The sequence below is a fragment of the Microtus ochrogaster genome, chromosome 7, assembly GCF_000317375.1.
Source record: "Microtus ochrogaster isolate Prairie Vole_2 chromosome 7, MicOch1.0, whole genome shotgun sequence".
NCBI lineage: Eukaryota > Metazoa > Chordata > Mammalia > Rodentia > Cricetidae > Microtus > Microtus ochrogaster.
The window spans coordinates 24492049-24504680 of NC_022014.1; the positions used below are offsets into that span (position 1 = coordinate 24492049).

General features: G+C 38.4%; 1 protein-coding gene across 2 annotated transcripts in view; it reads left to right on the forward strand.

The window, feature by feature from the left end:
• Nucleotides 1–12632, forward strand: part of Pafah1b1 (platelet activating factor acetylhydrolase 1b regulatory subunit 1) — a 51912-nt gene that overhangs the window by 30281 nt on the left and 8999 nt on the right. For both annotated transcript variants that reach the window (XM_005349568.3, XM_013347231.2), the window contains exons 3-8: nucleotides 3551–3635; nucleotides 3873–3947; nucleotides 4888–5094; nucleotides 7660–7828; nucleotides 10411–10513; nucleotides 11453–11681. In XM_005349568.3, the coding sequence (XP_005349625.1) occupies nucleotides 3551–3635; nucleotides 3873–3947; nucleotides 4888–5094; nucleotides 7660–7828; nucleotides 10411–10513; nucleotides 11453–11681 (868 nt within the window). The remainder of the gene's footprint in view (nucleotides 1–3550; nucleotides 3636–3872; nucleotides 3948–4887; nucleotides 5095–7659; nucleotides 7829–10410; nucleotides 10514–11452; nucleotides 11682–12632) is intronic.

Consider the following 12632-nt stretch of genomic DNA (forward strand, 5'->3'; position numbering starts at 1 on the left):
CAAAAAAAAAAAAAAAAAAAAAAAAAAGCCTTATATATCAAAACATAAACTGATGGGTAAATACATTAGCATTCTGTCTCTTAGGTAACCAGGTGAATGGCTTTTAGTCACATCCACGTCTACCTATCTGCTCTGTATGCTAGCTAGCACGAAGGCTTGAATCGGCATCTCTATCAGGTATCCTCCAAATTACAAAAAAAGGAGCTAAACATCTTGACCTTTCGTTAGGTTAGCGACAGCTGTGTGGAAAGTTACTTGACTGCTCCAGATACTAGCCATGGCCCAAGAACTTGGCTGTCACACCATGTAGAAATATGGGCCTACAAACTACGAGGCAATAAGCTTTTTATTAGACCAATCACAGTGGCATATATTCACATAGTGGAAAGGAATATTGCGCTGCTCCCAAGTCTCTGGTAAATGTAACTGTTTGTTCCATAGTGAAGGTGAAGGTTCATTTGCCCTTCATAGTAACCTCTCTGTGACTTGTATTCACCTTAACATTCAATAGTAGTTGAATTATGAACTGCTTTTTTGAATTAAATATTATACGACATGAATGACCTTATAACCCTTTTATCATAATTCTTAGGGCCTATTACCTTGGACTAGAATATAATAAACAGGCCAGAAACTTGCCACACCTGTGCTTCCCCTTCTCTAAGACTCAGCGGAGTGCTGTAACATATTTAAGAAAATATATAATTAGAGTGATGGCTCAGTGACTCAGTGCCTGTTGCACCACAGTGTTGAAAGTTCAGATCCCCCTGAACTGATAGAGAATCAACTCCCAAAAGTTGTCTTTTGATTTTCTGACCCCCACCTGATCTGACCCCCACCATGTACTCACCCCACATAGACAGATGATAGTAAAAAATAAAATGAAGTAAGTTTCTTCATCTTCTCTGTAAATACATGTATGGAAATTGTCTTTGAGTCAAATAGTTCAGTCTCAGCATAATAAGCCTAGCTCTTGTTGAGACAGTATCATGTTTTGGGCTACACTAAGCTTCATAGTGAGATCCTACTTCAAAGGAAAAAAACTACCAGCTTATTTCATTGATTGCATTTTAATTTGTCTTCATGTTGTCTCTCAAGGTTATGGAATTTCATCAAGTGGTTCCAGGCCAGCTAGGACTATGTGGTTTAACCTTGTCTTAAAAAAAAGAGGCATGGGTTTTAGGTAGATTATCTCTAGAAGAACATATAAAATACAGCAGTGGTTGCCTGTGATGAAATATTGGAGATCAATGGCAGATATGAATCTCTTGGGGAGGGCTGGGGATATAGTGTGCGTGAATCCTTGGATTTGATTTCCAGTGCCTTGAATTGGCCAGGTGACCGAGTCAAAAATTCAGGGTCGTCCCACTTAGGTAGTTCCTGGCCAGCCTGGGATACACAAAACCCAGTTTTTTGTTTGTTTTTGATTTTTTTTTTTTGGTTGGTTTTTTGTTTTGTTTTTTAAAAGATTTGTTTATTATGTATAGTGTTTTGTCTGCTTGTATGCCTGTAGGCCAGAAGAGGGCACCAGATCTTATTAGAGATGGTTGTGAGGCACCATATTGTTGCTGGGAATTGAACTCAGGACTTCTGGAAAGAGCAGGCAGTGCTCTTCTTAACTGCTGAACCATCTCTCCAGCCCCCACAAAACCCTGTTTTATAAAAATAGGGAGGACCAGGCATAGTTGTACAAGTCTTTAATTCAGCCCACAGAGACAGGCATACATACCTCTGTAAATTCAAGACAAGACAAGACAAAGACCCATTTTCTTTTTTGGTTTTTTGAGACAGGGTTTCTCTGTGTAGCTTTGGTGCCTGTCCTGGAACTAGCTCTTGTAGACAAGGCTGGCCTTGAACTCACAGAGATCTGCTTACCTCTCCTTCCTGAGTGCACCATCACCACCTGGCTTTAAGACCCAATTTCAAAAGAAAAGAATACATAAAACAAAATGGGGTACAGGATGTAATGATACTATTACTATATGTGTATATTTAATTTTTGCTTAAGCCCATGGTAGTGACTTGGGAAGGGGGGTACTTTTGTAGACCAGGCTGACTTCAGACTCACAGAGATCCACCTGCTTCTGCCTCCTGAGTGCTGGGATTAAAGGCTTGCACCACCCTGCTGCTATTAACTTTTTAATTATATGTGTTAGTTTAAAGTCTTAAAGAAGAATTCTAAATTAACCTTTTCTCTGATTTTGTGACTAAGGCTCAGAATAATTGAGAAATGCTGAAGTAGGAGAGCAGGGATGCTTGCCTATATTCTGTCAGGACAGAATGAAAGAGAAGCATAAAAAGACATCATTTTAAGCCATTTCAGCTTTTCTGCCTTTGAATTATAATTCTATATTAGTCTCGCTCTAAGACAGTAGACTGTAGCTTGTGAAGTTTTAGTCCATTGCAATGGTTTAGAATTATTTCTAATACTACAACACTTTCGGGGGGGGGGGGAGTGTTGTGCCTGAGATGTATGTTTATAATGTATTCATGAGTGTCTGCTGGAAACAGAAAGACTTTGCATGTCCTCCTCTTACTCTGTTTGTTTGAACAGCAAGGTCTTGTTCTGAACCTGGAGCTGTAATACTTTGGTTAGTTAGGAAGCCAGCAAGCCCTAGAGAGCCTCCTGCCTCCACCCACCTTAGTGCTAGGTCCACAGACTTGCCCAGAACATTCATCCTCATACATGAGTTCTGGGGACATAAACTACAATCTCATGCTTGCACAGCAAAGCACTTGTAACCACTGAGCCATCTCTCCATATCCTTAACTATACTTTTATCAAAACATTCTAAACCAGGCATGGTGGCACATGCCTTTAATTCTAGTACTTGATAGGCAGAGACAGGTGTATCTCTGAGTATGAGGACAGCCTGGTCTACAAAGCAAGGTCAGGATAGCCAGAGATACACAGAGAAACTGAGTTCTAATCTCCCGTGCTTGAGCTTTGTATATCAAATATTAGAAGGTGAATGTGAACAGTAGCAAAACTGAGGGTTACTTTTGCCAACTGATAGCTAGGTATAGAAATATTTCTTAAGCTGTGGAATGTCCACAATTTATAAGCTAAGCAGTAAGTTAGAAACTTATCAAATGTCAAGGTCTGGGAATGTATCTCAGAGGTACTTACCTAGTATGCACAGTGTCCTGAGTTCAGTTCCTAGCATGGGGGGGGGGGCAAAAACAGAAATGTCCAAAAATAATACAGATTAATTGTGACCGTGGCTAATGATTCAGAACCTTTGGAGGTGATCCACTTTTCCCCCAGAAAGATGTGTATAAATTAGAAGGAAGTGTTCTTTTTAATAGATTTTTTAATAGCCAGGTGGTCGTGGCACAAGCCTTTAATCCCAGCACTTGAGAGAGGCAGAGGCAGGTGGATCTTTGTGAGTTTGAGGCTGGCCTGGTCTACATAATGAGGACAGCCAAGGCTAACAGGGAAGCCCTGTCTCAAGAAACAAACAAACAACAACCCCAAGATTTTATAAGTGTATTTCCTCAAATAGAAGCAAAGTGTTTTTAGGACTCATTTGAATTTATTTTCTTTCAGAAATCGAGCTATAGCAGATTATCTTCGTTCAAATGGCTACGAAGAGGCATATTCTGTTTTTAAAAAGGAAGCTGAATTAGATATGGTATGCTTGACCTTTTGAACAGTTCTAATTATTCATAGTATAGTTAATGGGTGTGTTTTACTTAAGTTTGCAGTAGTTAGGTCAATTCAGCTATTCAACTCTTGCCATTTTTTTCTTAAGATCTACTTAGCATTGAACTTAATTTTCTTACTTTTTTGTGTGATAAGATATTTAATGTTTAGACTTAGATGTCATGGTTAAGCCATTTTTTTTTTAAGATCTTGCTTTTTCTCCTAGAATGAAGAATTAGATAAAAAGTATGCTGGTCTTTTGGAAAAAAAATGGACATCTGTTATTAGATTACAAAAAAAGGTAACTAAATTTCCTTTAGTTTGTTGTGGTCAGTGTGCTATTACAAATTTTCTGAAAACATTACCATGAATTATTAATCTGTTGATACTCATATCTGAGCTTTAAAAAATACATTCCCTTTGCTTCATGAAAACTTTCATTTTACAGTCATACAGCCTATAGTAATGCGTTGGTTGAATCTGCATTGTCCTGACTGAGAAATTGAATGAGAAATCATTTGTGCCCTGGAAAAAGAGTACTAAATGTGGTCATGTGGTCTTACATGTACCATTTTTACCTGTTTTGTTTTGTTTTGTTGCCTGAAAGATAAGTAGCATACTATTCCATTTCTAAAATATATATTCTTCACATTAAAAGTTAGAATAATACAAGCCCAGCTATATTAAAGTCATTGACAAGTTATCAGTGCCTAGTTCAGTAAATGTTAGCTTTTGTTGTGAGTATTACTATCTTTTTTTTAAATATTTATTTATTATGTATGCAATATTCTGTCTGTGTGTATGCCTGCAGGCCAGAAGAGGGCACCAGACCTCATTGCAGATGGTTATGAGCCACCATGTGGTTCCTGGGAATTGAACTCAGGACCTTATGAATAGCAGGCAATGCTCTTAACCTCTGAGCCATCTCTTCAGCCCCCAAGTATTACTATTTTTAAACATAAATAATAAACTGGTGTAGGGGAAAAAACACTAAAAATGATAGGTGTAAAGGGAGCAAGGCAAATACGTTAATCTACTCTGTTAATAAATACAAATAAAAACTGTCTTTGAATGAAATAGTTCAGGCTGGGCATAGTAACCCCAGTGCTTAGGAGCTGAGAAAGGAAAATTATAAGTTCTGGGTTACCTTAAGCTTCCTAGTGAGAAACTACCTAAAAGCAAATAAAACTCAAATATGTTATAGATTGCATTTTTATTTAACTTTATGTTCCCTCACCAAGGTTATGGAATTAGAATCAAAACTAAATGAAGCAAAAGAAGAATTTACGTCGGGTGGTCCTCTTGGTCAGAAACGAGACCCAAAAGAATGGATTCCCCGTCCACCCGAGAAATATGCGTTGAGTGGTCATAGGAGTCCAGTCACTCGAGTTATTTTCCATCCTGTGTTCAGTGTTATGGTCTCTGCTTCAGAAGATGCTACAATTAAGGCAAGTTCTTTTTGTTTGTTCCTTTATGGTTTTTTTTGTTTTGTTTTGTTTTGAGAAACAGTTTTGGCTATCACACTGGCCTTGAACTCACAGATAGCCTCCCGCCTCATTTTCGCAGCCTTGGGTCACCACACCCAGGTAAGGGAAATTCTTCGGGTTTCTGTTTATTTTTGTTGAGACAGGGTTTCTCTGTGTTGTTTTGGTGCCTGTCTTGGAACTAGCTCTTACGAACCAGGCTGGCCTTGAACTCACAGAGGTCTACCAGTCTCTGCCTCCCAGTGCCAGGATTAAAGGCAAGCCTTTTCTTAAAGGCTGACTTGAGGTAAATTAGGTGAAAGAAAAGCTTTCGGGAACTCACCAAGGCCAGCTGGCTGGACTGGGTCTGAAAAAGCAAGGGATAAAACCGGACTCAACTGAACATAGCAGACAATGAGGACTGCTGAGAACCCAAGAACAATGGCACTGGGTTTTGATCCTACTGCACGTACTGCCTTTGTGGGAGCCTAGGCTGTTTGGATGTTCACCTTACTAGACCTGGAAGGAGGTGGGAGGTCCTTGGACTCCCCACAGGGCAGGGAACCCAGTCTGCTCTTCAGGGGAGTTGATTGGGGGAGGGGGAGGGATATGGGAGGCGGTGGCGGAGAAGAGACAGAAATCATAAATAACAAAAAAAAAGAAAAGATTTCACACAGGGAGCTCTCACTTTATCTCTGTGGTGCTGAGGAAATGACTCAGTGGTTAAACAGCACTGCCTGCTCTTCCAGAGGTCCTGAGTTCAATTCCCAGCAACCACATGATTGCTCCTCATAACCATCTGTAATGAGATTTGTTGTCTTCTGGACTGTAGGCGTACATGGATACAAAATATTGTGTACATAGTAGAGAAATAAATCTTCAAAAAAAACAGATGTGATAATAAAATCACTAAGTCCTCCTTTTATTTGCTTTTCATAGTTACCTGGGGTAACTACAGTCTAAAATATCAGTATAGTAGGATATTTTGTGAGAGAGAGCACATTTACATATTACACTGTATTATTATGATTATTTTTCAACTGGTTATTGATATTAAAATGTTACTTATAGCCAGGCAGTGGTGGTGCATGCCTTTAATCCCAGCACTTGGGAGGCAGAGGCAGGTGGATCTCTGTGAGTTTGATGCCAGCCTGATCTACAGGAGTTCCAGGACAGGCTCCAAAGCTACACAGAGAAACCCTGTCTCGAAAAACACCCCCCCCCCAAAAAAAAAAACCTTTGTAATATAAATTCATAAGTACATCTGTATAGTAAAAATATAGTATATATATTTTGATGCTACCTGTAGTTTTTAGGTTCACCTGTAGTCTTCGAAATGTGTCACTCATGAATAAGGGGAGACTGCTGTAATAGTCATAGTCTCTGTGCTTTAAAAAAGAAAAGTCAGAAGGAAAAACCACATCATTGGTAGTAGGTTTTTTTTTTTTTTGAATATTTATATTTATAGCGAGTTTCAGGATTGACTCCAAAGCTACTGAGAAATCCTGTCTGGAAGAACCAAAAGAAAAGAAAAAAATGAGTTCCAAAACAGCCAGGACTTAAAAAACAGACAGATATTTTTTTTTTTTTTTTTTTGGTTTTTCGAGACAGGGTTTCTCTGTGGTTTTTTTGGAGCCTGTCCTGGAACTAGCTCTTGAAGACAGGCTGGTCTCGAAATCACAAAGATCCGCCTGCCTCTGCCTCCCGAGTGCTGGGATTAAAGGCGTGCGCCACCACCGCCCGGCCGACAGATATTTTTTTAAAAAAAATCTTTAAAATTTAAAAACTGAGGCTGGCCGGTGGTAGTGCACACACCTTTAATTCCAGTACTTGGGTATCAGAGGTGGGTGGAAATTCGTGAGTTTGAGGCCAGCCTGGTTTACAGGGCTACACAGAAAAACTCTATTGAAAAACAAAACAAAATTGATTTCAATCAAACTACAATTTGACCACCAGAACAAAGATTTAGTATGTTATTGAGTGATACCTCTTTGTAATATTGATTCTTGGTAACTCAATTTCTGTTTTAGAAAAAAATGTCCTTTCAGAATGAGACTTTTCCACATGAAATGTTTTTGTTAATCGTTAACATTTGATTGAGCAGTAGTTTGTGTATTTTATAAATTTTTCCTTAGTTCCTTAAATATCTACATTCTACTGCTCTAGTTGAATTGAGAACTTAAATCAGTTCACTGTTCTACATACAAATGCCTATCATTGTCCCAACACATCTTTTCTGTAATTGAATTCCCTTACTTATTTCTATGGCTTACTCTCAGACTAGTGTGCTTTGATGCTCTGTACCTTCTCATTAGCATAATTAGGTGGTGGATTCCTAACAGATGTGACACTGAAGGTCTACTTGGATAATTGGAGCTCAATTTTCTCTATTGAGAAAGGCCAGTTTGTACTTGAAGATTTGATATTTCCAACAGATTATTATTGTTATTTGTTAATTAGCCAGTAAGGTGCCAGACTAAGCTGCTGGGTGTAAATATAAAATGAGGACGTGATGGGTTCGTGTTGACCATTTTTCTCTTCACTTGACAGGTGTGGGACTATGAGACTGGAGATTTTGAACGAACTCTCAAGGGGCACACAGACTCTGTACAGGACATTTCCTTTGACCACAGTGGCAAGCTTCTGGCTTCTTGTTCTGCAGACATGACAATTAAACTATGGGATTTTCAGGGCTTTGAATGCATTAAAACCATGCATGGTAAGGAGTAGAGGACGGTGCTTTAATTTTTGGCAGGGCACTTGAAAAAAGAAATAATTTGCTACCTGTGTATAGGTACCCTGCACTTAACTCCTAGTTGTTTGCGCTGATGGGCAAGTTTGATGAATAAACTTTGATAATAGAGATTTTCTTGTTAGGAGGGCTTAAGTTTTATGTGAAATCCTAATTTGTATTTATATTTGGATAAAAACTACAAGTCAGATTAGTCCAACAGAAAAGGACAGTTAGTCCATTCAATTAAATGGGATCTTCAGATTAAATTTTTAAGGAGGATATTAGAACTGAAAATCGGGTCAATTTAAAGCATCCAGATTAGAGGACAGAAAAAAAAAATTGGAAAATAGCAATGAAAAACAAGTACATGGAATATAACATAAACATACCATAAATAGTCAAGCTACTGAAGAGAAAGAAGGAGAGGAATGGTTGGGAAAACCAAAGTTTCATGTGATGCTGCCCGAGAATATTCTGAAAGGTCAAAGGCATCAGTCCACACATCCACACAGCTCACTCTCTAAAAACACAAACTATAAAAGCAACAATGCATCCTGCATCATAATGAGAATGCAAAAGAAATTAATGGTGTGTTAGTCAGTTTCCTGTTACCATAATGAATATTGGAAACGGGGTGGGGAGAGGGAGAGGGGTCTATAATCCCCTTTGAGGTGGTGTCTCAATATTCTGAGATCTCCCACAAGGCAAACTGTCTTGAAGTTTCCAAAGTCTCTCAGTGGCACAAATCAGGACCAAGTCTTCAGCATCTGTGGGGAACACTTCATATCCAAACTGTAGCAAGAAGAAAAAATTTAAAGTAGCCAAGTAAGGAAAACATTCAGTAGCTTCAATGAATAAAGGCAACTTACAACAGAAATGGCAGCTCCCAGGACAGCAGAACACCACACAGCAGGAGCCATGAAGACAGTCGTCAGAGCTACAGTGAGAGAAAGTGTGTTTAAAAAAGTAAATAAAAAACAAGATAGAAATGTCTTCAGGCAACCAAACTCAGGAGAGAAAAAAAAAACCTATATCTTGTAAGAACTGCTCTAGAATAGATGCCAAAGAGAGGTCTACAGGCCAAAGGAAAAATATTCCACAGGAAAACGTGGGAATTGAGGGGAAATGAACAATTGCAGAATGTACAAAATATGGAAAAATTCCAATAAAATAAGATGAACTAAAAAAAAAAAAAAGAAAAGGACAGTTAGGACAGTTAATTTACTGAGGTTGTTGGTTCTTTTGTTTTTTGAGAGAACAGCCAATGTGGAAGCTGGAAGCCAAAGCTGTGGTACCTTTAAGTGTTCATACGTTATTTCATCTCAAAATATCTATGTCATAGAATAATAAAGATGAAGTGAGTCATACTTAAATTGTCTGAATATATAGGAGATACTAACCTTTATCATTTTGGAGTTTTGGGGACAGAGTCTCACATTGTAGCCTTGGCTGGCCTGAACTCAGATATCTGTCTGTTTCTACCTACCTCAAGTACTGGCTCTGTGTTATACTCCCCACCCCCAGGCAGGGTTTCTCTGTGTAACCCAGGCTATTCTAGGCTGCCTTGAATTCAGAGATCTACCTGCGTCTGCCTCCCTTGTCCTGGGATTAAAGACGCCTGCCTTGACTCTGTTTTCTTTAAAGAACATGGTTGTTTAGATATATGTAAGAACATATTATTAGTGACTTAAGAACAAGCCAGGTATATTGGTGCCTGTACATAGTTCCAGTAGACAGGAGGTCAAGGTGGGAGGACCACTAGCTTAAGGCTGGCCTTCATTACAAAACCCCAACTGAGCTGCACGGTACACTAGTCTCAAGCCAAACAAAAGAAAAAGATAAGCTGGTGTTACTTAGTACACAGGCTTATTACATGGAGTGTATAATTGAAGTTTGTGGGTTTTTTTCACTCATTTAAATGTATTTCATAAATTCTACTGAGGGAGCCTTGGCATATTCTTTTGTAAATACGTTACCTAAAATTTTGTAAATTGACAGTATCTTACTGCTGTCAAAAGAGTTTGCTTGCAGAAAGCCCTTAGTTCGATCCTGATTGCTAGTAAAACTGTATAATTTCATTACTCAAGAAGTAGAACTGGAAGGATCAAAAGTTCAAGGTTTCCTTGGCTACATAGCAAATTTGAGGTCAACATGGCATACATGAGATCCTGTTTCCAAAAAAAGAGTTTTGCTAGGCATGGTGGCACCTTTGATCCCAGATTTAAAGACTGAGGAGAATTGGGCTGAATTAAAGAAAAGAAAAAAACAGGAAAGTTTCTTGAAAAATATATGCCTTGAGCTTTTTCCAGAAAGTGTAGCTAATTTGGAATGTGAACAGTGTTTTATGAACAATTTCCCCTATTGAACATCAATGTCAAATAAAGATAAATTTCAACCACTATTTAAATAGAAGGCCAAATCTTGCTTTTCCTATTCTCTTTTTTCCCTTATAATCCTGTCTAATTTACATAAAGCTCAGTGTAAAAGTGCTTTCTGTAGTTTTTTAAAATAACTTAGTAAAATCCCACGGTTAACTGTTAAATACTTTGCTGTATTATGTGTTTTAGGCCATGACCACAATGTCTCTTCGGTAGCCATCATGCCTAATGGAGATCATATAGTGTCTGCCTCAAGGGATAAAAGTATAAAAATGTGGGAAGTGCAAACTGGGTAAGTAGATTTAGTTGGAAAGTACTAGCCAAAAAGATTCTAAAAATAAAACAGAATTGGGGCTGGAGAGATGGCTCAGCGGTTAAGAGCATTGCCTGCTCTTCCAAAGGTCCTGAGTTCAATTCCCAGCAACCACATGGCGGCTGACAACCATCTGTAACGAGGTCTGGTGCCCTCTTCAGGCCTGCACACAGACAGAATATTGTATGCATAATAAATAAATAAATATTTAAAAAAAATAAAACAGAATTATTTTGAAAGTGCTTAATAATTTCATCTTTACCCAGGAATGATCACTGTGACATACATACATAGTTGAAGGTTGGAAATATAGCATAGAGCACTTGCTTAACATGCACAAGGCCCTAGCTTGCATCCCCAGCACCAAATTAACAATTTATTCAGAGTTATACATCTGCATCTCAAAAAATAGCTTCCTGTCTACAAGAAACATGTGTGCACTGTAAAAATGATTCTTAAAAGCCAGTCTATGCAGTGTCAGTTTCCTATTTTTTTCGTTTTTTGGTTGTTTTGTTTTTAATGTTTTTTTTTCCCAAAGTGATCTCTGGGTCTAAATTAGAATTTAAATAAGATTTATGCTGATATACCTTTGTATATACCTTAGACTTGCATATGTCTTAGACTTGAAGTTTTTAGTTTTGAAAATTTTTGTTCCTTCTATGTAATTTACCTAAATTCTGTCTTTTGTCAATTTGTGGTATTTCATGTCAGCCTATTTTAGCTAGTATTTGTTGTTTGACTTCTGGCTGGTGCCCATTATTTATTAACCAATATTTTACATTTATTTTGTTGACAAGCTATAATTTCTCTATCTAATGCTATTTTCTTTATCCTGATTTGTAACTAATTTTGTATCACTTCTGAAAAGTTTCCTAATTACTATTTATTCACAATGTATATTATTACTTATATTAATAGCTACTGTGTGAAGACATTTACAGGACACAGAGAATGGGTACGTATGGTGCGGCCAAATCAAGATGGCACTCTGATAGCCAGCTGTTCCAATGACCAGACTGTGCGTGTATGGGTTGTAGCAACAAAGGAATGCAAGGCAGAGCTCCGAGAACATGAACATGTGGTAGAATGCATTTCCTGGGCTCCAGAAAGTTCATATTCTTCCATCTCTGAAGCAACAGGATCTGAGGTACTGTCTGATTTACATGTCTTTGTATGATTTTCTTACTGTGCCATACGACAGAGCCTTAGGTAACTTTTCTGATTCTCAGTCTGAGGTTTGTTAATGTGCCTAAGACTGTAGCCTAGAATTCTGAATTTTGAGTATTTGCTCTTTCCAGTTGTCTGTATATTTTTAAAGCAATTATTATTGAGCCAGTAAGTTTGCTCAGTAGGTAAAGGCGCTGGCCACCAAGCTTGGTGACCTGAGTTTTATCCCTGGAACTCACATTGTAGGAGGTGGGGTGGTTCCCTCAAGTTGTCTTCTGACCTCTATCTGCATGCCATGGCATGAATTGTGTATATACACAAATAGACATAAAAATCTCACCATTGATTTAATTATAGACATTGGAGATCATCTACTAAAGATTGATTATTTAAAGCCAGTTATGGTGGCCCTATAACCTCAGCACTTTGGGCCAAAGGCAAAGATCCTGTCACAAAAACAGAACAAAGGAAAAAAGAAATATACACTCACACACCCAGAAAAAAAATGGGAGAAAAATTGAAAAGCAACCAAACATAAACTAACTATATATGTTTTTGTTTGTTTTTCAAGACGGGGTTTCTCTGTGTAACTGTCCTGGAACAAGCTAAGTAGACCCCAGGATGGCCTTGTATCTCCCTGCCTCTGCCTTCTGAGTACTGGCATTAAAGGCGGGTGCCATCAGCCTGTATCTTAATAAAGCTGTCCTAAATGATTTGGGGGGCGGGAGGTTGGTTTTTGGATTTTTGAGACAGGGTTTCTCTATGTAGCTTTGGAGCCTGTCCTGGAACTAGCTCTGTAAACAGACCAGGCTGACCTCGAACTCACAGAGATCCCCCTGCTTCTGTTTCCCAAGTGCTCGGATTAAAGGCATGCCCCACCACCGCCCGCTGAATTTTTTTTTTTAGTTTAAGTGTGTGTCTCCCCCCCCCC